This window comes from Diadema setosum, chromosome 10, assembly GCF_964275005.1.
Source record: "Diadema setosum chromosome 10, eeDiaSeto1, whole genome shotgun sequence".
Lineage (NCBI taxonomy): Eukaryota > Metazoa > Echinodermata > Echinoidea > Diadematoida > Diadematidae > Diadema > Diadema setosum.
Window position 1 is genome coordinate 39,537,675 of NC_092694.1, and position 27,857 is coordinate 39,565,531.

The 27,857-nt window shown below is 39.9% G+C and overlaps 1 protein-coding gene across 1 annotated transcript; it reads left to right on the forward strand.

The window, feature by feature from the left end:
• Positions 1–345: 345 nt before the first annotated feature.
• Positions 346–27,612, forward strand: LOC140234352 (uncharacterized). Its single transcript, XM_072314410.1, has 11 exons — positions 346–462; positions 3,165–3,188; positions 4,730–4,963; positions 13,987–14,152; positions 16,427–16,557; positions 23,405–23,656; positions 24,197–24,334; positions 24,806–25,159; positions 25,383–25,558; positions 26,732–26,971; positions 27,472–27,612. The coding sequence occupies exons 1-11, from the start codon at positions 399–401 to the stop codon at positions 27,610–27,612; spliced, it is 1,920 nt and encodes a 639-aa protein (XP_072170511.1). The 5' UTR covers positions 346–398.
• The last annotated feature ends 245 nt before the right edge of the window (positions 27,613–27,857 follow it).

Here is a 27,857-nt window from a genome sequence, read left to right on the forward strand (position 1 = left end):
AGTAGAAACATCTGACAAAGTGTCTGATCACTAATGAGGAGTTTTTATGTTGTTTGCACAGTAATCTGCGGTTTGATATCTAATACTTTTACAACACATGGCGTTCCATACCTATCAATCCGCACTTTTTTTTTCTCACTCAGAAGCTCTCTGGGACAAGGACCATAAAGACCTGCACAATTCGCCAAAAGTAGCAGATTGTCTTTGCACATCTCAGAGAGCAGTTGTCGTTCATCGAGGTCGCATGCACCGACCTCATTATCAGTTTTTAAACACTGCGAGCAGCAAATCAGTTGATGCGGAGAGACACATTGGTGCACATCGGGATATCTGCTGGTCATTTAAAGTTGATAAAATTAACTCCTCATCCGTGTTGAGAAGAAGACGGCATAGTTGACATGTTTACAACAGTCTTTGCCACAACTTTCCTCTTTCTACTCCTCCGTAGTCCATGTATTCAAGGTAAGTATCGTGTTACTTTGCTGAAAAAAGCTCTAATCTTTTAAATTTCGTACATCAGCGCAAACTGATTAATCGAATGATAAGTTATTATTCTAAGATTCTTAGTTTCTGTTATATACAGTTTATTTGGGAGAAAGAGATGTTAGATACAAATATTATGAGACCTGATACATTTTTATGACTTTGAAACGTTAAACCGACCGTTCATGTGACAGTTGTAAGGTTTTTCCTAAAATTGGGTGCTATGAAATAATAATACGTGTATATCGATCATGGATTTTATTTTTTTTTTTACGTGACTAGTTTTATTACTGAGTGTACATCTTCCGAGTGCTTGCTGATTTTTTCCATGCAGACGTGGCAAAATCAATGGAGAGATGAATGGATACCCAAAAAAAAGCAAAGAAAAATATCTGGTCCTGTAAGATAGGTTTTAGCAAGCAAGACGCGTTGTCCATTTTAACTCTTAATATGATACATCTTGACGCTTAATGCAATACCTTACCACCCTAAATGTAAAAACCTCATTATAGAGAGTGTAACCAACGCAGAATATCGGGCAAAAGGTCACGGGGTATATGAAAGGGATATGACGCAACTTCTTATAGCACTCTTGAAAGAGCAGCAATAGCTGCTTAGATTTGTTTTTGTTGTTTACTCAGGTAAAGATCACACAGTCTTATTAATTCCTTTGTTTGCTGCAAAGTTAATTAGGTACATTCGACATAGTTTTTCTTTTTAATCTATACCTTTATCATACAATCACATAAACATTTTGTATTCCAATCTTCATTCCGTGTTCACGTTTGTTTAAAGTTTTGATGAAAAAGAAAAAAAAATGGGCAAAAATTCTTTGAAAGGAAATTCTGAATATGAATAATATTGCTAGAAAAAAAACATATACCTACTGATGAAACGGGATGATTGTAGAATTGAGAAAATTAGAAATTAGAAAGATTTAGAAAGATTTCGCAAATTTTTTTACGAACCATCATTATCTATGTAATGTTTTCAATGACGAAATATCTGTCACACATTGACATGGCAGCAAATCACTGTCCGAAATATTAGCCTCATGACATTGTTCACGACTCCTGGTAATCACGATTATACTTACACGAAACTGGGACAATAATTGGTCTTGGGGAGGGTACACGAAATAAATTCAAAAATGCCAGTAAAGCAAAAAGAAATAAATGACTTTTTTTTCATCTTCAAGTCACCATTTATATAATGAGTTTCCTATGGTATATGAATGTATGAGTAAGGCAAACTGACTTAACTTTTGCCCATTTTTTTTTCTTTTTCAACAAAACTCTTAGCAATAATGAACACTGAATAAAGATTGGAATACAAAATTTTTATGTGATAGCATGATAAAGCTAATAGATTTAAGAACTATGTCACATGGACCTAATTAACTTTGCAGCAAACGATAGATTTAATAAGACTGTGTGATTTTTACCTGGATAAACAACAAAAACAAGTCTAACCAACTATTATCATTCTTTCAAGAGTGCGAGAGAAAGTTGCGTCATATCTCCTTCGTATACCCCCTGACATTTTGCCCGATATTCTGCGTTGCTTACCCTTTCTATAATCAGGTGTATACATTTAAGGTCGTAATTACATTAAGCGTTGAATATATTATATTTGATAGGGTTGACATGAATTACATTAAGGATTGTTATTACATTTAGCGTTAAAATGTATTACATTTAGGGTTGTTATTAAATTTAGCGTTAAAATGTATTACATTTAGGGTCGATATTACATTTAGGGTTGAAATGTATTACATTTAGGGTTGTTATTACATTTAGGGTTAAGGTGTATTACATTTAGGGTCGATATTACATTTAGGGTTAAAGGTATTAGCCCACATTTGCAAACCCACGAAAATCAAAACTGCATAAAACAGGTCCAATATGACTTCAAATACAAGTTATAACAGTAACATACCTCACCTGTTGCTCTTTGTCTATACCATTCGATAAAAGAGAGAAAATCATCGTTTTAAAATCAATTTTCAGACCGGGTCAACCCGACCCATAATCGAATTACGAGCGCGGGCTAGCTACGTACATGTAACTTACACATGTATCGCATGCATGTAGTACGTACGTGGACCGGAGCTAGCGAACGTTATACGCATGCATACGGTGCATTTTCATTTATTTTTATGAAAGTAATGGACTAATTGGAACGAAATTTTGCACAGGTGTTACTGCAATCATACCCAAACTCCATGCTAACTATGAGACCAATTGCTGCAGGTTTACAAATGTGGGCTAATACCTTTAAGATGTATTACATTTAGGGTCGATATTACATTTAGGGTTAAAAAGTATTACATTTAGGGTGGATATTACATTTAGAGTTGACATGTATTACATTTAGGGTCGATATTACATGTAGGGTTGACATGTATTACATTTAGGGTTGTCTCCAGTTATTACATTTAGGGTTAAAATGTATTACATTTAGGGTTGACTCGATTATTACATTTAGCGTTAAAATGTATTACATTTAGGGTTGTTATTACATTTAGGGTTAAGGTGTATTACATTTAGGGTCGATATTACATTTAGCGTTGATATTACATTTAGGGGTGATACACAAGTCTCCTTCTGACGTTCTATGTTCCTCTCTCTCCCTCTCTCCACACGTCTATTCTTTATCTGCACGAAATGACAACCCACCAGGGAACTTGCGATGGAGTTTGGGAGGTAAGATAATCATGTGACCGAATCAAGCACTTCGACATTCTATTTATCCCTCTACACCCCTCCCCCTCTTTATATTTTCTTCCAATTATGGTGGGAGCAAAGCAGCTGGCAATCAACATTAGACCACTATATTTTCTCTTTCATTTCATTTCGTTTATTTCATTTTAAAGAAAAAATGTCATTGCAATAGATCATTTGAATACGTTTAAATGACAAAAAAAAAAACAGTATAACGATGTAATCAATGAAATTTTTAGGAAATAAACTGAAATAGAATAAATGTTGTGACTTATATGTCAAATACCGAATCAAAGTTGTTGGAAATGGAGAGGACTAAATAAGCAGAGCTTGTAGATGTAGTCTCCTCATGCCCATCTCTGTTCATGTTTTGTTTGAGTTTTCAACATAATTAGTTTCATGAATTTTCGAGTTCTTCCATTTTTCGTCGTGTCGTGTTCAGAATGGCACTTTTTTTACACTCAACCAAAAAAAGTAAGTTCCCCCTATCATTTCTGAATATATTTCAAAAAGTATTTTACCAATTTTCATAATTGAAAATTCAAACGGGAATGGATAGGGAATTTTATTACTCATAACATAAATGGCATATCATTGCCACCAGATATCATTATTGATGTGAGAAAAAAAAAATGTATTTTATGTCAAAATGCATGCAAAAAAAGTTTCACTTTAGTGATTTGCATTAACTGGTAGAATCAAACAATCAGATCTTTGACCTCTCCAGTTTCCTGAAACTTTGCTCTAAGTTTCCTTATGGCATTGGGCGAATCCCCTAGTCTCCTGGCCACCTCCTTAACCAGAACCCCAGCTCTCCCTCTTTCCAAAAATTGCAGACGCGGCATGATGCAAAATGGCCATAAGCACATTGATGTGATCAACCCAAGCTGGAATTAAAAAGCACATGGCTTCGACCAACATTTTCATATTGAAAAGACCTATTTTTTTTTTTAAATAAAAAGCATGCATAACATCTGTTTAATTGGGGAGCACATTGTACCTAAAGAAATTCCTGAGAATTACATTACAATTTAAAAAGGTCATTCGCTAACTTGCATAGGAAATGTACACAATATACTTCATAAGTATAACCTTAAGTGCAACTTTTGTTCCCATGCATTTTGACATAAAATGCATTTTTCACACAATAATGATATATGGTGGCAATGATATGCCAGTCATGTTATGACTAATAAAATTCCCTATCCATTCCCGTTTGAATTATGAAAATCGGTCAAATACTATTTGAGATATATCCAAAAATGCTAGGGGGGAACTTACTTTTTTGGTCGAGTATATATCATACATATATAATACCCGAAATAATGATTGTTATCCCAAGTTTTTTATCGCGTGTATGCATTGCACGTTTGTCTATACAAGGTGCAAATCCAAGCACTTGTTGCTCCCTATCTGCAAAATGATACATGAAATAACTAGAATAACTGCCATTTCCTTCACCTAACATGCTTGCATTCTGTTTCCTCGTCTTTCCTACACTGATCCATCTAACTGATGTGTAGATGAGTTCATGCTGGTGGCTGACAGCAGTAGACGAGCAATATACGCTTCTAAAATCAGGAACATCTCATATACCTTCCTCCCTTTCTCGATCTCTGGTGACGTGTGGAGTCTGGACTATGACCCTGTTCACCAACTTCTCTTCTGGACGTACTCGGGTAATCCGACAGGACGAATACACAGCTCTCGCCTCGACGGATCAGACGCTACTGTAGTTGTTTCCACAGACATAAAAGGTGACAGGGCCACAGACATTCACAACTTCTCGTTATGGTTTCGGTCCTTCTCTCCCTCCCTCCCCCCCCCCCTCTCTCTCTCTCTCTCTCTCCCTCTCTCTCTCTCTGCCTCTTTTTCTCTTCTTCAAATACAAAATTAGTAGCTTAAAGGGACTGTACAGTCCTGGTTGAGATGGGGATATATGTTTGTAACATTTTTTTGCGAGTTGATGAGAAACCTCTTATGAAAAATAAAAAAAGAATTTATTCAAGAGGGGTTCAACGTTCATTTGATGAGAATTGGCCTTGAAATGGTTGAGATATCCAAAAAAGCGATCATAATAAAATTAACATGCCACGACTTTTATTAGAATCTCTTTGTTTTACCTCTTTTTTAGGTAATCTCAGCCATGAACAGATTTTCATCAAATAAACTTTTGATTCCCCCTTAAAATTGTAAAGCTTTCTAACAAAGGGTCCCTATATCCACTTGGATTATGAAAACATTATTCAGATCTATAAACAAGAAAAATAATTTGTATTATAAATATGTAATGAATAAATCTAATATTGTATCAAAAATAAATATATTAATTATAAGAATATTTTAACCTCATTGTTGCGTACTGTAAAGAAACAATAATACGCTGATCAGTTGATTTTACATAAAGATGATATGAAAAATACATGGAAAGTAATTAATCATGCTTTGAATAAGAGTGGGAAATCTGCAGTGATATCTCACTTAAAAGTTGGGGATGAGAATAATATGAGCGAACCCAGACAAATGGCTTAAACATTTAATTCTTACTTTTCTGAAATTGGTGAAGATTTAGCCCAATCTATTCCCGCCTCTAACAAACATTTTGATGTATTTTTACAGGATCCAAATCCCAGTTCTATTTTTTTTTTTCAAACCAACAAACTCCAGTTAGGTAATTGATATTGTAAATGATTTGAAATTACATAAAAGTTCTCGTTTTGATGAAACAGATAATTATCTTTTAAAGAACATCATTAATCACATTGTTGAACCTATTGCTTATATTTTCAATTTATCATTAACAGCTGGCAAGGTTCCAGATGAAATGAAGCCGGCTAAAGTTATTCCTATTTTTTTTAAAAAAAGATAAGCAAATAGTGAGTAATTATAGACCGATATTGTTACTTCTTTGTCTAAAATATACTTTTAAAAAATTGTATACAATAGGACTATTAATTTTCTGTGAATTAGAATAGTATTTTAAGTAATAAACAGTTTGGCTTCCGCCATAAACATATTATACCGCATGCCCTTTTGACATTAATTGACCAAATTGCTCATTCAATTGAGTCATCTCTACATACTGTAGGAATCTTTCCGGACCTCTCCAAGGCCTTCGATACCATAAACCATTGAATACTTCTCCACAAATTATGTCACTATGGGATTCGAAGAAGGACCTTGGAGTGGTTCACAAATTATCTATCAGACCGTAAGCAATAATTATGTTAACGTCAACGGTACCTCTTCTTCTATGCAGTTCATCTCTTGCAGTTTACTTCGGCCACTCCTATTTCTTATTTACATCAATGATGTTCAAAAGAATGTCCTCAAATATATTGCAGTTTATATTATTTGCTGATGACTCTAACATATTTTACTCTCATTCTGACCATCTTGAACTCGTTACCAAATATACCATGAACTTATTTATGTTATTGATTGGACGAAAGCTAACAAGTTATCCCTTAATTTGGAAAAGACTTCGTACATGATTTTCAGTAATATACCTTAACTGATCTTCCTAATCCCTTACTATTATAATTATGATATTCCAATAATGCAAGTTACCTCTACTAAATTTCTTGGTGTGCTTTTTACATAGATAACACACTTTCCTGGAAAGACAATTTTGATACCATTTCTCGTAATATAGGAATAATATACCTAAACTCAAATGTGTTTTGCCAATAGCACATTTATTAATGCTTTATTCTACGTTGATTTCTCCGTATATAAACTATGGTGTTTTAGCTTGGGGAAAATGCCTCATCAACATTACTCAACAGGATTTTATTATTAGAGAAAAAGGTTCTTAGAATAATCAATCATATGTCTATGTCCACATACCGCCAGAACTATGCACCAGCTCGTTGAATTGCAATCATAAACATGCAAAAGCTCCGCTACTGGGTCCCTTTCGATAGACTTTGTACATTTTTGAGAATGACGTATTTCGTAAAATGTTATCAAAGAGTGTGCAGCAGATCTTTCACTTACCAAACCTCCCTCATATGAAGAGGCGTCGATGGGGGGGGGGGGGGTGGTTCCCCCATAAAAGTATTGGGGACAAACATATTATTTTGCTCCTCCTCGTAACTCCCGAGATGTGGAAATGTTCGTACTTTTGTGATAGAAAACTGTCTAAATATTTCACCAAAAGATGGTTTAATTTCAATTCTGAAAATACAAAATCTCCCTCGCGTAAGAGGGGGATAGGTCTACTCCTTCCATACCCCCCCCCCCCCCCATTCAGTCCTTTCTACTTAATACACTTTAGATTGACAGATTTTAAAATGTTTCATCTAAAGAGTGCACCAGGTCTGTTACTTCAGTTAAAAAGAAAAAATGCAAAAGTTCCATGGGTGGGAGGAGATATCTATATACTAGGGGAGGGTGAAACCTCCGTTAATTAAAAGCCTTCAATTAACGGTGGGTCCCCCCCCCCAAAAAAAAAAAAAAAAAAAAAAAAAAAGTTTACACTTCTGGGATTGAAATTTTCCCAGATTACATCATAAATGCGTTTACGGGATATTTTCATCCGAATTCTAAAAATGCAAAAGCACCCTCGTATGCAGGGGCGTCGATCCTGGAGGACCATTTGAGGACGGGGGGGGGGGGGGGGTCGAACGGCGGGAGGGGGAGGGGGCAAACATATCATTTTAATCCCCAATGATTCCCGAAATGAGGACAATTTTCTTGCGTTTTTCGATAGAAAGCTGTGCAAACATGTTATCCAAAGTTTGCACCAGATTGCAGAATTTCAGTTCTGAAAAAAAAAAAAAAAATCTCACGAGGGAGGGGGATACTCCCTCCCTCTTTCGGTCTTTTTCTTCTTTTTTTCTTTTCTTGTTTGATTGACAGATTCCCAAATGTTTTATCTCAAGTGTGCACCAGGTCTGTCATTTCAGTCACAAAAAAAGAACACAAGAGATCCACAGCGGGTGGGAGAGGATATCTTCTTTCATTCAACACTTTCCCCGCTTTGTTTCCCGTTAAAAACTTTAGTACACTTTGGGGATTGACAGCATTCCGAATTTTCCATTAAAACTTTTCATTTGTATTTGTATTCCAAGACTGCAAAAGACCACTCGTATGCAGGGACGTCGATCCTGGAGGACTAGGTTGGAGGGGGGGGGGGAGAAAACATGTTATTTTGTCCCCCACTAATTCCCGAAATGAGGAAAATTTTCTTGCGTTTTGTCGAAATATCTTATCCAAAGTGTGCACCAGATTGCTGAATTTCAATTAAAAAAAACTTCAAAATCTCTCGTGCTTGGGAGTTGGATACCCCCTCCCAAACCCTCCCCGTCTGTACCCCTTTCCCTAGCCTTAGTTCACTTTTCAGATTAAAAAAAAAAAAAAAAAAATCTGAATAATTCTGACTGCACAAAACTTATAACTTATATTCCGAAAACTCGAAAGTTCCTTGATGTACAAGGGAAATATCCCCTTTTAATGAACCCTTTCTTCTCTCACTTCCCCCATCACAGATCATTTTTTTTTAACTTTCCTAAATATTCCATCAAATATGCGTATACCAGATATCTTTCACAAAAAGTGCGCTTCAGATCGCTTCATTTCAATTCTAATAACGCAAAAGCTTCGTCGACTGGGAGGGGGAATCCCCCTCCCACATCCTCCCCCTAAGCTCTACCTCACTAGTCTTAGACACCGTTTACAGTGCGGCCGCGGCCGAGCCCAGCCTCAATTGCGGGGCCGAGCCCCGCAATTTACACTGCCGGGCTCGGCCGCGCTTTTAATTCAAACCTCTCAATATTTTGTCGTAGTGGCGCTCTGCCTGTTAAACAAAAGCAATTTGGTATAGTCTGGTTTTCAGACCCTTTGCCAACTGGATTCCGTGGCGACGAAGTTGCCGTTCGGGCAAAGGCCTTTGCCGAAGGAAAACTCCTTTGCAGGACAAAGCCACCTTAAACTATACTAGTTTTCGACGTTGAGGGGGTTAATATCCTGAAGAACAAAATAGTACTGGCAGAGGGTTTGGAAGCCAGACTAAAATTGGCCTCGCACTGAGCCTCGCACTGTAAACGGGGTCTTAGACCCCGTTTACAGTGCGAGGCGCCGCGGCCGAGCCCGCCTTCATATCAGTGTAAATGCGCAAAAGGCCAAATACGAGGCCAAAATTGGCCGCGCATTTGGCCACGCTCTGGAGGTGGTCTCGGCCTTTTCTCAGTGTAAGTGCAAAGTAGGCCAAATGCGCGGCCAATTTTAGTCTGGCTTCGAAACCCCCTGCCATAACTATTTCGCTATTCAGGATATTAACCCCCTCAACGTCGAAAACTAGTATAGTTTAAGGTGGCTTTGTCCTGCAAAGGATTTTTCCTTCGGCAAAGGCCTTTGCCCGAACGGCGACTTCGTCGCCACGGAATTCATTTGGCAAAGGGTCTGTAAACCAGACAATACCAAATTGCGTTTGTTTACAAGCAGAGCACCACTACGACAAAATATCGAAAGGTTTGAATTAAAAGTGCGGCCGAGCCCGGCAGTGTAAAAGGACAAAATTTCGGCCCCGCAATTGAGGCTGGGCTCGGCCGCGGTTCGGCCGCGGCTCGGCCCAGCCCCGCACTGTAAACGGGGTCCAAGTACAAGTATAAGTTTGCACCAAATCTCTAAATTTCAGGTCTGAAAATGCATAATCTCCTTCTTGTGGGAGGAGAAATTCCCCTTATCTGCACAGTCGTGTGCTTGCTTTTTCTGTTTGAATTGCTTAGCAGACAGCGTTCATGATAATTATTCATCGTAAAAATTGATACAATGAGTTTATTTAAATAACACCATTTTATATACAAATTTTTCATTGCAATCTACATCAAACTATTCTGCTACCTGAAACAAGTGGGACTGTTTCAAGTCGATAAAACACTCAAACATGCATAAAATTGCAATTTTTACAACATCAAAATGCAGAAAGTTCGCTCCGCTCGCATGATACGTGATAAAAATGTTCAATAATAATCTACATCAAAATATTCTGCTACCTCAAACAAGTGGGAGTGTTTCAAGCTGTTCAAACACACAAAAACATGCACCACATTGCACCAATTACTAGTACAACATCAAAATGCAAAAAGTTCTCACTGTGGGAAGGGAAACATCCCCCTCCCACACCCTACCCCCCCCCCCCCCCCCATCTCCCTCGCTCGCTCCGCTCGCTCGGGTTCGGTCGCGTTCATGATATTAAGTGTAAGAATTAATACGAGACGTTTATTTAAATGATACCATTTTATAGCCAAATTGTTTAATAATAATCGACATCAAAATACATTGCACCTTAAACAAGTGGGATTGTTTCAAGTCGACAAAACGCGCAAAAGCATGCATCAAATTGCACCATGTACAATTATCAAAATGCAAAACACCCCCTCCCACACCCTCCCTTCCCCCTCCCTCACTCGATCCGCTTGCTCGGGTTCGATCGCGTTCATGATATCAAGTGTAATAATTAATACAACAAGTTTACTTAAACGATACTATTTCATAGCCACATTGGTTAATAATAATAAACATGAAAATATATTGCGACCTTAAACAAGTGGGACTGTTTCAAGTCGACGAAACGCGCAAAAACATGCAGCAAATTGCACCAGGTACAAGTTTTCTACAACATCAAAATGCAAAAAGTTCTCACCGTGGGAGAGGGGACACCCCCTCCCAACCCCCCCCCCCCCCCCTCGCTCGCTCCGCTCGCTCGGGTGCGGTCACGCTCATGATATTCAGTGTAATAATTAATACCAGAAGTTTATTTAAATGATACAATTTTAGAGGCTAAATTTATTGTTCAATAATAATCTGCATCAAAATGTACTGCATCTTAAACATGTGGGACTGTTTCATGTCGATAAAACACGCAAAAAAGCATTAAATTGCACCATTTACAACATCAAAATGCAAAAAGTTTTCACCGTAAGAGGGGGAAACCCCCTCCCACACCCTCCCACCTAGCCTTTTGGCAAGACCCCTTGACTGAAAAAGAGACTAACTGCGAGAGAACGGGTGAACGCGAGACCGTGCGGCGCACGTTCTAACCCGTTTTTCGCCGTGCTGGGTGTGGCGAGTTAGTCTCAATCTTCAGCCACGAGGCCTTGTCAAGAGGATACTAAGCATTTCCCACATCGCTTCGCTCGCTCGCATCTAACCTCTCCCCCCTCTAAGATCATATCCTGGCTACGCCCGGTGATAGGCTCCACTATTTAGTAGGCCTTCACAGTGATGTTGCACAGGCGGAGCAAGAGCTGAATACCACGATTTATTCAGTCAATTATCTATGAATAATTCTTTTCTTACTTGTTTTTTTGATAGGAAAAAATCAAAAAATTCACCAAAAATGTGCACCACATTGCTGAATTTCAGGTCTGAAAATGCAAAATCTTCCTCGTGTGGGAGGGGGGAGATACCTCCCTCATCCCCCCCCCCCCGGTCGCTCATCTCCCTCGCACAGATATTCCTACTGAAAAACCCTCCCCCCCCCCACCATCATTAAAATGGAACGATGCCCCTGGGATGATTGCTTTATTGACTTAAATCAAGAAAATTGAACAAATACAATAGCTATAGGAAAATGTCTACGACGTTATTACATACAAAGAAATGGAGATCCATATTACTATTTTACTTAATTCATTTGGGCATTATTCAGGGCTACGCTTCGTTTTTGATGGGGGGGGGGTTCAAAATCACCTGTAAGTCAAGAAAAAAAAATCAAAAGACAACAGAAACAACAACAAAAAAGTCTTCATACTTTTAAGGTCTGATATTCAGCAAAAAAAAAGAACAAAAACAAAAACAAAAACAAGAATAAAAAGTCCCCCCCCCCCCCGTGGATCCGCCACTGTTATTCAAGGGTGTCGGTTCATGTTCATGATTGGGAGAGGTATGACCAGCGAGGGGGCCTCGAAGTGACCAAGCGGGGGAAGGATGTCCAAATTCTTCACTTTAGAGCATCCCCTAATTGTTTGTTTGTGTGTGTGTGTGTGTGTGTGTGTGTGTGTTATTAATCTAATACATGGAAAAGTTAGGAAATAGCCCACGTCAAGTCTTATTATCGGCAATGTAAGGCAATTTAATATAGACTATAGTAGAAAAGCAACACTGCAAAATCAATGATATCTTTGATAAAACAAAGCGTAAGGTGCATTCTACATCACATTGCGCAACATTGCAGCGACTCTTTGCCGTTCGGATGTTGAGTACACTGCGCACATCCTGCTTAATTCAGAATGCCAACCAGGAATCACGCTGAATCATAATCTTTTGTCGATGCCAGGCTTTTTGAACAATGTTTCACACTATATACCTCTTTAATCACAATTGTAGTTTAAAACTTTGGGGAGAATAGTTCATTTTTTGATCACCCTTTCATGTCGATTTCAAAAGCAGTTTAATAACCCTTGAATTTACCATTTTCGTATTTTTTTCACTACCAGCGGATTTTTTTTTCTTTTTTCTTTTTTTTTTGGGAGTGGGGGGAAGGGCCTAGTTATGCCACTGATGAAACCAATCTTGAATTCCATGATCAACTGAGTATTTGAAACATGGAGGTGGGTGAATCAATTACCGGTTTATGAAGAGGCACAGTGTGATTTACAACTACTTTGTATAAGCTTACATTATTGCCTACTAGTACAAGACACTGGTCAGTTCAGATTTATGTATGTTACGTATGGACCGGCCGCGTCTTAGGGCCGGAAAAGAGGGAGGGGGGGGGGGGGTGTTCAAGGGTCAGTGATCTCCACCCCCCCCCCAAAAAAAAAAAGAAAAATGTTCCCAAGTCCATTTGATACATATAGGGCCCATGTATCTCTGAACTGGGAATGGTACGTACATCACACTGCAATGCAGATGGCACCGCATAGCACTTTCCATTATGAATCGGTGATTAATTCAACCACCTCCATGTTTCAAAGGCATGCTTTGCTGCTCATGGAATTCATGATTGGGGTCATGCTTTCCAGTTCCATGAAAAAAAAATACCATAAATCTTAACCTCTTTTGTCACAACAGATACACTAATAGTAAATACGGGTGTCACTTTCGTGGCATGAAGCTTTCGCGAAGTGGAGCCGACGCGACGGCCTTTTTCGCAGGATGAAACTTCTGCGAATTAACTGCATTCAACATGTTCCATGCATTGTTAGACTCGTGCGCATTTTGCTGTCGCGAACCTTGGCTTCTCGCAAAAGAAAATACGAAAGTTTCATGCCAGTCAAAATTTCTTGAAAATGAAATTCAGCAGTCATACCAAGAAAAAAAAATCCAGAGAGCTCTTACTCTTGCTGTCTTGTGTCAATGAGTAGGTCCTGAGGGATCATCTCTCCAAATTTGGTGCTTTTATATCCACCGTGTAACGGTAATTTCACTATGCGACCTGAATAAAGGAGAGATGTGAAAATCATTCACGGTCTCCTGCTATCCAACTCTCCATAGATATCCGGCAGGATGCTATAGTCCTTTAATTGGCATGGGATGAAACCATTGTTTGCATTTGTATGTATGTGTATATGTGTGTGTATGTGTGTGTGCGCGCGCGCGCGCGTGTGTGTGTGTTTGTGTGTGGTGGCAATGATGATAATTTGTATGTACGTCATTTTCCTTACAATATGCGATGAATCGTATCAATTTACATAGCATTATAATTATCAAAGTCTTCATTAAGGTGTTTTTTTTTTCGGATCCACTGAATGTTTTGTTTGACATGAATCCTGATAATACGAGTTATAGTTCTGCGTCAGTAACGATTTTTTTTTCTGGGTTTGTTTTTCAGCTCCTTACGGAGTGGCAGTCGATCCCAGAGAGTCCAAGGTATACTGGAGTGATTACGCATCTCTTGGCAAGATAGCCGTAGTAAATTACGATGGATCTGGGAGAAGAATTTTAGTTTCGCTTCCACATAAGAACCCATACGGAGTTACAATTCATCCTACAAGAAGGTAGGTCCGTAGGCTGGCTCAGCTTTTTTTTTTCTTTTTTTTTCACTGATTGCAGAAATGTATACTTTGTGTCAGCATTCTATACAGCCAATACGTGAATAACGTAACTTGATTTATTTGAGAGACCATTGCAATTTTATTTTCGAGTATAATATAATGACGTTTTCAAGGAAGGCGACCATGGCGATCAGTGAAAAAAAAAATACAAATCGTGGCGCGATCGCAATCCGTCTCCATCTTTGGCCTCCGAGGCGATTACTCTACGGTTTCTCTACGCTCAACCTGCGCTGAAAGCGCTAGTGCCACGATAATAATATGACTCTGCAACGTTGTTGCCGCGTTTCCAGGCCGACGAGACGCGCTGCTTCTGCGATCGAACCGATTCCATTGCGATATTCGTACGCTTATCAAGACCTCGCAACAACAGTGGTACGATCGGAGCGACAGTGATACGTTAACGCCGGGCTCATGCTACGATCTCAAGAGATCGTGGTATAAAGTGGGTTTCATAATTGAATTTTTTTTCAGGCAGATGTTAGTGTCAAACCAACATGGATATGCAGAATATGGCTTCATCATGTTACATCTTAGCATTCTAGAACTCACCAGTTAGAACTTACAACATCTATTCAAATAAAAAGGTAAAATGTGTATATTTATAATATTAAATAACCGGCTTACGAGCAAACTTCAAATCGTATCCTACAATGAGTCCATCTTATGAAGATATATTTGAGAAGATTACAACTTAATCTACTTGCATTGACCTGCAAAGGTAGGCATATAATAACAAACAAACAATTGAATAAACAGAGTAGATTCGTAATGAGTGTACGTGAAAAAGGAATTTTATACACTTTTCTCCACATCCACCTCCCTGGTCTGGTGCATTACTTTCTTGGTTGGTTTCTGTTACGTGTACTGTAAAAGTGAAAATTTTCATGGGCGATGCTGGGGGCCGCTTTACGCGTTGCTACACCGTCAAAGCTACGAATGCACTCGTGAGACGATCTAAAACCACGGCGCTTTCCCTACGGAAGTTTTGGACATGTTCAAAACTTGGCGGCGACCATGGCGATGGTGGCGACCCTCCGCGCTTCTGAACCGCTCAAGATACGATTGAGAAGATTTAAAGCGATCAAGCCACGATCCGCCTTTTTTTTTCCCGATTTTTGATGATCGTAGCGGAATTGCCGTCTAGTGAGAAGGGGGTATAAACAGAGAAAGTGATTCTAAGGAGAAGCATGAAATAGCGAATAGGGCCCGCGGGACGTTTTTCGGGGGCTTCCGGCATTCTTGACTGCACGACTGCACGCCGGGTCGGTGCAGCTAGATACGCCAAGAAGGGGTGTGGTGCCTGACATGTTTAAATATATTACCCGTGACCGCTAATCCCCTGTCATCTAATCTAAAATATGTCTGATCTTACACATCTGCCTTAAATGAGAAATCTAGTCCAAATATAAGTTAGTCTGATAAAAAAAGAGTTAAATCTTATGACTTGAACAGCAAAAAATTGACTGAAATCGGATGAAAAATAAGGAAGTTATAGTAATTTGAAGTTTTCAGTTCTTGTACAGTGGATATGAATATGCAAATGAGTGAACTAACCATGTCATAGCCTCACAATTTTCCATTGATCGTGTACACAAGAATTACGGAAATTCAATGTTTCTGTCACTGAAGTCTGAAACATTATGGTATTCCTGGTTGAATAACTTCAGAATAGTGGTCAGTTAGATATACCAGGATTAACCTATTGCTTTTGAATGAAAAACTAAAAATTTCAAAATTTTATGTCCAAACTATATGGCAAGTTGTGAGGGGATGACGTTGCATATTCGTACTGACTGTTCAAGAACTGTTTCCTGAAGAAAAAAAATAGGGAAACTTCAAAATGTTATAATTTCCCTATTCTTTTTACCCGATTTTATTCAAAGTTTTACCTTTGAACTCGTTATATTTTACTATTTCTTATCAGACTAGCTTATAGTTGGACTGGATTTCCCCTTTTTAAAAATTCAATTTTCAATAGCGTGATTTCACAAAAACTACAAAGGGGAAATTTAGTGTAGGTAGATTATTATTATTATTATTTTTTTTGGGGGGGGGGGATGGGGGGACTGAAGCCGGTGGGATGAACGAACATTAACTCGGAATGTCTTACGGGACATTGCGGAACGTAAAACAATAGTGTTGACGCTGATAGATCGAGACTCATTTATGATTTGAATTACTGTAAAAGTGAGTGAGTTTTGGTTTGCTATCTTCCAGAGAACTGTACTGGGGAGTCCAAAGCCCAGGAGCCATTCAAAAGATGAGCATAGACGCCCTCAACGCTGAACCCGAGAACGTTGTTGACACTGAAATCCAGTACGTTCGTGGCCTCGCTTTTAACAATGAAGGTGTGTACAACATTGATTTGCTACAGTATTAAATAACGCAATGCCATCCAACTATACCACAGATAATGTAATTGGATGAATATGAGTAATGACAAATGTCATTAAAAAAAAGCGGGCACATGAGTATACGAATAATTTATGAGTTGTGAGTGCATAGGGCACGAATATCGCACGAGGCGCGAGATAAGCCACTGGTCTATTCAACAAGGCGCGTAGCGCCGCGTTGAATAGACCAGTGGCGAATCTCGCGCCGAGTGCGGTATTACGTGCCCCAATGCACGAACAAAATCATAAATTATTCGTTTTATACAACACCTTGTCCACAATCACAGTACTAAATAAGTGACCGCTAACTCAGGAAGGCCCAAAAATAAATGTAACAATTAGGCCGAGAATTGTAAACCACCCTGTGTACTCCTTTCAAACACTCGTCGTGATTCCACCACACAGTCACAGGAATCACAAACTCCGCAGGGTCGCCGTATACCCATTCTACGCTAACGTTAGATCGAGTTAGGCCTGACTGTTAAGCCGATCTGAGATGTCGGTAGATCTAGTAGTAGGTCTAGACTTTCTCTATTTCCGAAAATGATTTTGTATGAAAACACAGAAAAATAATCAAATTACGGTTTCTCAACTCGAAATGAAGTCTTGATTTTGGGATCACTGTGGTCCACGTAGCAGATCAGAGTCAAAACTAAAACACAGCAGTAGGTAGGCCGCAATACATGCAACTAGCTAGGTAAAGTAGCTGCGCGTACACGTTAACGTTGCAGTACTCCGCTGCGACTGGTCTGTTTACCGGCAGCGCATCGCAGCGCAGCCGGCCAGCACGTACAATGTAGTTTGCTGGCGCTTTGCTGCTGTGTGCCACAGAACTCTGTGAGCGGCCATGCATTAGTAGCCCCCCACGAAGCCGTGCTATAGTACCTTCGAGCCGTGCTATAGTACCTTCGAGCCGTCCAATGAGTTTGGTAGGTATTTTCTATTGAATGTCATGTGACATGTTCTTGGCCAATCACAATTCGACATCATTCTGAGGTGTTGTATAACACACACTATACTGTATGCACATTGACCTATATTACATAGAAAAGGGGCAGGTTTACAGATGTGTTGATAAATCCAGCGACTTCCGTTACCCTTCTCCCCTCCCTCCGAAGGTAGCATCCAGGCGCTTTGGTATGACCATAAAAGTTGATTTAAATGAAATTCACACTGATTTTCTTTTCTTACCTGTTGCGCTGAACATCGCAAATGTATATACCGAGTTACTCAGCTATACATAATAACGCTAAACCTCTTTCAATGCCTGTCTACCTTTCTGTCTATCTAAGCGTACTTATAATTTATTAAAGATTTCTCATCGAATGACCTGCCATTGTTGCATTATAGATGATGACTGTTGTATATGGGTTAGTCAAATCACACTTTCGTACGCATTACAATAATCGGTCATCTGCTTTTTCACATGGTGTAATGGAATAGGCAAATTTATCCTATCGATTGCTTGAAAAATATGACCGTTCAATCGTTTGGTATCGTTTGTCATTTGCTACGTGAAAATGTTTTCCCATGGGAGAACATTACAAAAATGTTATGCCCATGAGCGAACATAACCAATGTGCCTCCATCACGACCTATCGTGACTGTGTTTAGCCAATCACTAACCGCTATTTGACTAACCCATTTGATATAATATTGTATCCTCTGCACCGCAGTGTTCCAATAGTGCGCGACAAAGTTCTAGACAGTTCTTAATACATACATTACAAAAATATTTGATGTATTATAAATACCCCTTTATCGCGTCGCCGTCCGATACGTATATATATATATCAACGGCGTAAATCCATACTGAGGAGTGGGGGGGGGGGGGGATGGTCACCATCACCACGATTACAAGCCCATAACCGGACCGGCGCAGCCTTTTTTTTTTTTTCTTTTTTTTTTTTTGGGGGGGGGGAGAAGCTTTGTGCCCCCCTCCCCCCCCCCCCCACACACACACACTTTACAGGGATCGGATCTCCACTCTTTTGCATGAAATATAAAGTGGGAGAAAAGTGGCAGCAACAACATAAAGACTTTTTGTTCTTGTTGCTTTTTTTGTGCTTGTCAGACGACTTTCGGCAGAAAATCAGACCTTAAAAGTATGAAAACATTTTTTTTTTTGGTGTGTGTGTGTGTGTATGGGGGGGGGGGGTATCCCTCTCCCATACGAGGAATATTTTGCATTTTCAGACCTGAAATTCAGCGATCTGGTGCTCACTTGTGGTGAAAAGTTTGTTTTGTTTTCTTTAAAAAAACAATAAGAAAATGAAATATTCACAGTATATTATTGAATGACACAATCGTGGTATTTCAGCACTTGCTGTGCGACATCACTGTGAAGGCCTACTAAATAATGGGGCCTATCACCGGCGTAGACAGGATTTGATCTTAGGAGGAGCGGTTATGTGAGGGAACGAATCAAGCGAGGGGGAGGGTATGGTAGGGGGGTTTCCCCCTCCTACGGTGAAATCTCTTTACGTTGAAAATCTTGACATTTTTCAGTCCAAAAACTGCCGTTTGTAGCTATATTCTTCGCTTTGGAAATTAAGGGGGGCACACCAGGCGCAACTGCTGTCAATCACTGGCAACAACATCAGGAGAATGGCATAGCGATTAAATGCGAGCGAGTGGAGCGAGCGAGCATGAAAATTTTAACATTTTACAGTCTAAAAACTGCCGTTTGTAGCTATACTTTTTCGCTTTGGAAATTAAGGGGGCCGCATCAGGCGCAATTGCTGGCAATTACTGGCAGCAACATCAGGAGAATGGCATAGCAGTTAAATGCGAGCGAGCGGGGCGAGCGAGCTTGAAAATTTTGACACTTTACAGTCCAAAGACTGCCGTTTGTGGCTGTATTTTTTCGCTTTGGAAATTATGGGGGTACACCGGGCGCAACTGCCGGCAATAGGGCAGCAACATCAGAATGGCATAAAGATTAAATGCGAGCGAGCGAAGCGAGTGAGCTTGAAAATTTTGATATTTCACAGTCCCACATGTCCTTTGTGGCTGTACTAGTATTTTTTCGCTTTGGAAATTAAGGGGTGGGGGGCGCACCAGGCGAAAACTGCTGGCAATTACTGGCAACAACATCAGGAGAATGACATAATGATTAAATGCGAGCGAGCGAAGCGAATGAGCTTGAAAATTTTGACATTTTCCAGTCCCAAAAACTGTCGTTTGTGGCTGTATTTTTTCGCTTTGGAAATTAAGGGGGCGCACCGGGCAAAAACTGTTGGCAATTACTGGCAGCAACATCAGGAGAATGGCATAATGATTAAATGCGAGCGAGCGAAGCGAGCGAGCTTCAAAATTTTGACATTCGCGTTTTGACAGTCCAGAAACTGCCGTTTGTAACTATATTTTTCGCTTTGAAAATTAAGGGGGCGCACCGGGCGAAAACTGCTGGCAATTACTGGCAGCAACATCAGGAGAATGGAATAATAATTAAATGCGAGCGAGCGAAGCGAGCGAGCTTCAAAAATTTGACATTTTACAGTCCCCAAACTGCCGTTTGTAGCTATATTTTTCGCTTTGGAAATTCAGGGGGGCGCACCTGCTCACAATCACTGGCAGCAACATCAGGAGAATGGCATAGCGATTAAATGCGAGCGAGCGGAGCGAGCGAGCTTGAAAATTTTGCCATTTTACAGTCTAAAAACTGCCGTTTGTAGCTATACTTTTTCGCTTTGGAAATTTAGGGGGCACACCGAGTGCAACTGCCGGCAATTACTGGCAGCAACAGCAGGAGAATGGCATAGCGGTTAAATGCGAGCGAGCGGAGCGAGCGATCTTGAAAATTTTGACATTTTACAGTCCAAAGACTGCCGTTTGTGGATGTATTTTTTCGCTTTGGAAATTAAGGGGGCACACCGGGCCCAACTGCCGGCATTTACTGGCAGCAACATCAGGAGAATGGCATACTGATTAAATGCTAGCGAGCGAAGCGAGTGAGCTTGAAAATTTTGACATTTTCCAGTCCTAAAAACTGTCGTTTGTAGCTATATTTTCGCTTTGGAAATTAAGGGGGGCGCACCGGGTGCACCTGCTGTCAATCACTGGCAGCAACATCAGGAGAATGGCATAGCGGTTAAATGCGAGCGAGCGGAGCGAGCGAGCTTTAAAATTTTAAAATTTTACACTAAAAAAAACTGCCGTTTGTAACTATATTTTTCACTTTTGTTTGTCCCACTTTTATTTGAGAACCATACCCCCCCTCCCATCGAAGCCTCTATACATATTAGGTTGCTTTTGTTAAGTGAAAGATCTGCTGTACACTCTTTGATAAATTAGGGAATATACGTCTTTGTCAAAAGTGTACAAAGTTTATCCCTTATCCTGTATAGCCTACCTTTTGCATGTTCATGATTGCAATACAACGATCTGGTGCATAGTTCTGGCGATATTTGCACAATTTTCCATTAAGAAAGTTCGAGATTTGTCCTCATCTCGGGAATTGCTTGGGGGATAAATGATTTGTCTGTCTAAACACTTCCTTTGGGGCGGGGCAAATGCCCCTTTGCCCCCCATAGATTCGACGTCCCTGATCTTCCCTTGGTATGCCCATAGATGTATCCTGACTGAGTCATCAGTCACTGTCGTTTCTCAGGAATGATTCAGGAAATGGAGGGGATTCAACTATGGCGATAAAGTTGTTGTTATTGTTTGTTTGTATGTTTTCGTACATATTTTGCAGATGGTCCCCAGTTACTCGCGTCATAGCATGTTTACATGTAGACCTATACTATTTGACGTTGTCAACGCCTGAGCCATACCTTACAGTGTATGTCGATGTTACTTTCTTCGCGAGCGAGCGAAGCGAGCGAGCGCTTGAGAAAATTATACATTTTCCTACAAGATAGAATACTGTTCAGCTCTGTTACCTGTCTGAAGGCCGGCGTACAAACGTCATGCAATATGCCAAAATTGATACAATCACATTTCTGCTTCCTCCATTTTTTCCCCTCAAAATTCAGGGGGGGATGATTGTACAGGCCATCCCCCCCTCCTCCATTTCAGGGGGGGGATATATCCCCCCCATCCCCCCCCCCCCCGGATTTACGCCCATGATATATATATATATATATATATATATATATATATATATATGTAGATATATATATAATATACCAATAATGAATGTTTATGAGTGCAATGGACAGAATATTTCATGAGGTTAAAGATGAAATGATATATTCAACGAGGTGCAGCTGAGTTGAATGGATCAAAGATTTCATCTTTCACAGAATGAAATATTCTGTCCATTGCACGAATGAAAAACATTTATTATTTGTTTTATATAACGCCTGAAATAGATCCTTGTCATTTGATGTTTTGTAATAATTAGGAACAAGAGAGATCGCGAGAATGCTCACTGAGCGCTTTACGCTGCGCTAGCGCGCTGTCGCATACACACACTGCAAACGCAAGCGTTTTACACGCGTAGTTTGTCGGGTTCTCAGCGAGCGTGCAATGGAGCAAATCGTATGGATCCAAAATTGCACGGTAAATGGAACCACAATTGCACGGATGATGACGTCATAGTGAAATGGGCAGAATGATCAATGTCAAACAACCAATCAAATGACAATGATCTCTTCAGGCGTTATATAAATATATATATTATATAACGCCTGAAGAGATCCCTGTCATTTGATTGGTTGTTTGACATTGGTCATTCGGCCCATTTCACTATGACGTCATCACCCGTGCAATTGCGGCTCCATTTACCGTGCAATTTTGGATCCGTACGATTTGCTTCATTGCACGCTCGCTGAAAGCCCGGCACACTACGCGTTTGCAGTATGTGTATGCGACAGCGCGCTAAGCGCTAGGCTAAGCGTAAAGCGCTCAGTGAGCACTCTCGCGATCTCAGATTCTCTCTTGGTTCTTTATTGATAAAATATCAAATGACAATGATCTATTTTAGGCGTTATATAAAACAAATAATAAATGTTTTTTTATTCGTGCTATGGACAATGTCCATTGCACTCATAAACATTCATTATTTGTATAATATATAATCGATATTGTAGTTGCTCCGCGTATTGGCAGTACTAGAAATAGCAATGATAATGTCACAATAGAGGAATGCATTAAATGCCAATCTTGATTTTAATTAAAAATCCGAATTTTCGGGGGTCCTCCCCCTTCGTCCGGGGGAGGACCACACTGCCATATTCATTAATACGGGTACACTGCCATATTGTTTCGCACTGTCATCCCTGACGAAGGGGAGGACCCCCGAAAATTCGGACTTTTAATTAAAATCATGATTGGCATTTAATGCATTCCTCTGTTGTGACATTATTATTGCTATAAAGATATATATATATATATATATATTCGGACGGCGACGCGAGAAAGGGGTCCTTAGGGCTTAAAATACCAGAAATGAATTTTCACTGCCATATTGTAGAATGAACTCTGACGTATTTAGATTTGCAAACCGTTTTCTGAAATTTCACTCCTTATGCCCAAGCTATGACATTTAAAAAAGCATGTTTTACAAAAATCATGCCACTTTTCAATGCGCTTATGCATACGCGAGCAGCAAGCCAGCTGATCTTCTTTTTTTCTTCTTTTTTTTTTTTGGCTCGTACTCATGGTTTGTCAAACTATGGCGTTAGTGCGGGACAGCGCTAATTAAGGGCCATTTTGTCGCGTCGCAACCCATATTTTGATTTCAGCAGAATGAAGCAAAGAGTAGGCATTACTGTTATCTACCACAAAGGATGTTATCACTATGTTCGCCTCAATTAATAATCCTCCTATTCCACGTATGGGCTTCTATGTATAGGAACGAAAATGTATTGGCATGATTACGGAACCAACAGGATCGAATCTCTGGATTTATTGAGTGGCGAAAGGACCCTGTTGCTGACTAGGAGTGGTTTCTATGGACTCACCTGGCACAATGGAGATATCTACATCACGGAAATATCCCGTGACGTCATAGCAATCATGAACGAAACTTCACGAGAGGTTCGATACGTCGGTCCTCGAACATTCTCCAAGGCCTACGATATCTGTGTGGTCTCGTCTCTAAAAGGTTGGATTTTAGCCAACGTATTTGCGACATAGCTTACTAGGGATCATCTTTAATAATAGGGGCCTACTTCAGATTCTCTGACAAGATTTTGCCCCTTCTTTGTAGTCATGGATTCCATAATAACGAATAGCTCGGAGCTTAACACCAAAGGCCAATGTAACAGAGATTCTGTTTTCTGTATGGACCTGTGAGAGAGTGTCTTCGTGTTGTCAGAGTGTTTTTAGTAACTTTTAACAAATAACTGCTTTAATATACTTGGGTCTTACCGTACAAGAGAAAGGGTTATAATTTGACATTTCTCGTCTAGCAGCGGATGATCAGAATCTTGAATTCATTAGGCAGTCAAATAATGTCATATGATGTTATCAGTGAAACGACTTCGTCAAGTTTTGGGTCACTTTATCTCAGCGGGTTATTATCATTACTTCTTTGGTCCAACGGCCCCAAGATGTTCATAACAAACGAAACACGCAGCGTATACTATAACGTTACAAAATCTACACCTTTCCTATGTTGAGTGTCAGCATTCTGTTTCTACAGATCCATCACAATGGGCTTGCGATTTCGACAACTTTGGCTCCAATCTTTGTGGGTGGAGTCAGGATTTTGGGGACGATTTTGATTGGCTGAGACTGCCACGTAACGTCAGCAGACATTCAGAGAATGGTCCATCCGTTGGTAAGTGGAAATGCCAATTTAATTTTAAGCAATCACTGTTTTCTGTTACCCAATAAACCTCCGAAACGATAGCTGGACTTAAATAACCTTTACCTTGGATACACTGCACCTGAGCAACAGTATAATGTATTATACTGAAGAAAGCATTGGTTTTCCTTTTCAGAGCGACAGGGGGGGGGGGGTGATTTTCTGATGTTCCCAGAATTCCAGTTTCTGAGCATTCTTCCCATGAGTCATTAAAACAGATTGGATTGTCATTCTTTGATACTGCAAATGTTAATCAGTGTTAATGGAGGAAAGTACATGCTCTGTTATGTCTATCGTTCGTCATCAGATAAGCGGGAAGAGAGGTATTAAGCTGTGGTTATAGGGATGCATAGTTGGACTAGCTACTGGATCGAAGAAACTATCTGCGATTTATAGTCCTTATTAACTCCTTCATTGTAAATTGGTATTATCTTCTTCTGCTAGGAGATTACAGTATGTTCATCAACGGCACGACACAGGATGCCGGTGCTCGAGCTAACTTCACAAGTCCGTATACCAACACTGTAAGTACGACTGCCACCTGTTTACGGTTCGCCTTCATCATGCCGGGGGTCTCCAGTCACTCCTTTCTCAAACTCTACTTCACCAATCAAAGTTTTTCCAAGCTCATCTGGCTGAAGCGGGGTGACCAGGGAGCGTTTTGGAAACTAGCAAGGGTGGTAACCTCTGGGCTGGGTGAGGGACATTTCATCTTCGAAGGCGTGGTCGGTACTCCAGAGCGTAGCGTCTTTGGAGTGGATGACGTCCAGTTCGGACCCTGCGATGACCAATTCGATGGTAATCATAGATCAGCAGTTTGTTATCGTGGTATTCATACACGTTATTACAAATTATTGTAAGTAACGCATCAACTTCTTTGTAAAACGATTATCAGTACATGTACTACTGGGCGCTTTTTTGTGTGTGTTTTGTGAAATACAGTATCGTCACTGCTGGATTTCATGTCATCCTTCAATTGTCTCTACCATTAATTCTCTTTTTCCCCCCTTCTCTCTGGCAGCTCCGAAAGTCTCATGTGACAACGGCAGAATGGAAGTACTTCTTAAAAGGGAAAGTTACCGAGTCTCGGCTCCTAACCAAATCCGTTTTTCCGGTTCTCGTTGCTATGGTTACGCTTTAAACTTTGACCACGTTGCCCTTTCAACATCTTTCGAAGAGTGTGGAACGCGCATAGCGGTAAATATGATAAAGTCTGGCGGAAACATATACCGACAATTCGACAAGACTCGTGTAGATTATCACGCATCTCTTTTACTGTAACAATTACAAAACAAGTTCTAGTAATTACTACTCTTCATCTTTAACTGTGTGTCCAAAAAATTGAGCCGTCTGGTCTTGAATTAGCCCAGTTATAGTGAATCTTCCATGTTATTGTCATTCAGTCTCTGCCTGGAATTGAGTATATGAATATAAGAACGACCCAAGTCCATGGAAGACCATTTTGAGTAAACTTTAAAAAAACTTCATATCTTTTTTATTTGTCAAATAATATTCTATTCAACTGTGATGGGACGGCAACATTGTATATACATATTAGAACATATATAATTATGACAATTAACATTTACATTAATTGTGGAGAGGCCATTTTGTGTGATGGACTTGGGTCGTTCTTTGAATCATATGGACTTAGGTCGTTCTTTGAATCATATACATATTCTGCTATAGAGATGAGAGAAGGATGAGAGAGGGCGCTATAATATGAATGTAAGAATGACCCAAGTCCTTAATTTTTACATTCATATAAGATTTAACTCATTAATTTCAGGCACTTCCGGGGGTAATTAGGATTTATCATTTATACACAAGATGAATCTAATAAGCTACAATTTCCCATGTCAAACTGAATTTGGCCAAAAATTGGACTTGGGTCGTTCTTATATTATTCAGGTCTTCAATTTGAGATGGAAACTGCCAGACCACAAATTACATAAACTGCAGTCGTGGATCTTTCCTGGAATTTGGTTTTGTCAATGCGCTTTGTGTTGAAACGTGAATATACTTCTTTTCATTCAGTGCTTTAATCAAAACAACACATATTCTATCCATTGCAGGAAAGATAATGCGTAAGAAAACTCAGAAAATGCGTTTGCGATTTCTGGACGGGGAGCGATGTTGACCCCTGGTCATTCCATCTGACCTTGATCTGACCTGCAGCATGAAGCAAAAAGGGCAACAAGTACAGACTATCATGACTATTGGTTCGGACGCGCTCTGTATCGATATTACAATAATGAAACCCTAAGTTTTTCTCTCCCTCTCTGCGTTTTCGTCTTCATAAAGTCACTAAATGGATCGTGTACATTTTTTTTTTTAACCTGGGACACTTATTTTGACACAAATATTCAGAGTGACGAGGAGAACTTTTTCTTCACGAATGAGATTGAGGATGTGAGCGGGGTTATGCAGAGCTTCGTTGTCAATTGCACGGTGAGGCGCAGACAACTCGTCCACACCTCATACGTCGCCCCATCATCTCTGTCCATCTTCACAGAGGCATCTGGTTATGGCAATTTCACCATTGCTATTCGACAATTCACCAGTCAAAATTTCGACGAAGCCCTCTCGGAACAGGATCCCCCAGAGCAGGTATCCCACATCACCTGTCCTTGTATTACATTGCGATTATCATGAGTCAGTGACATGATTACAGTGTGTATGGTGATAATGATTTCACAATACGAATGAGGAAAGACAATGAACATCCATATCAACGTCTCATACATGTGTACAAGAATTCGAATTCGAATCAAGAGAACATGATCATTTAAAAGGAAATTCATTCGAGCACAATGTTTCACCGTTTGGTAGCAGTTTGCGATGAAGATGATAGCTAAGATCATTTACTTTGTAATGAAAAATAGTTGACGATTTTGAAAATCACTAGAGTAGAGAGTGAGCAGGAAGTTGGGTAGTTTCTGTGATATGTTGCTTTATGATACTCAGTACTGATATAGTAAAGATTTGGCACGGGGTATCTTCAGCCTCTTGTCGAGTGAATCGTTAGCGTGTCATTTTGTTATTCTTGTGTCATGGAATTATCTCGACTGATTTCCAAATCAACTGTTCAATGAATCAAAACTATCAAGGTGTTTGAAGGCGATACCATCTACCTCGGCACAACAATCGCATCCATGAGGAATCTTTACATCCTCAACGAGCGTTGCTGGGAGACGCCTTCTTCGGACCCGGCAGATCGGAGTTACCGAGATCTGATAGAAAGTGGGTGAGTTAAGGGGAACAGTGATAGCCGTCTTACGCAATACCAATTTTATCCCTGTATCCGCCTTGTGCTGATATCTTATCGGTTCCTTCTTGTATGGCAAGATTTCATCCAAACACTTCGACAAACTTGTTACGATTACTGCGTCTTTAGTTCTGATAGTCTACTGTTTGTATGTTATGCAAGAATTTGGACACCCTAGGAAAATCTTTGAGGCTGTACATGATAGTCACTTTTGGTTGGAACATATAA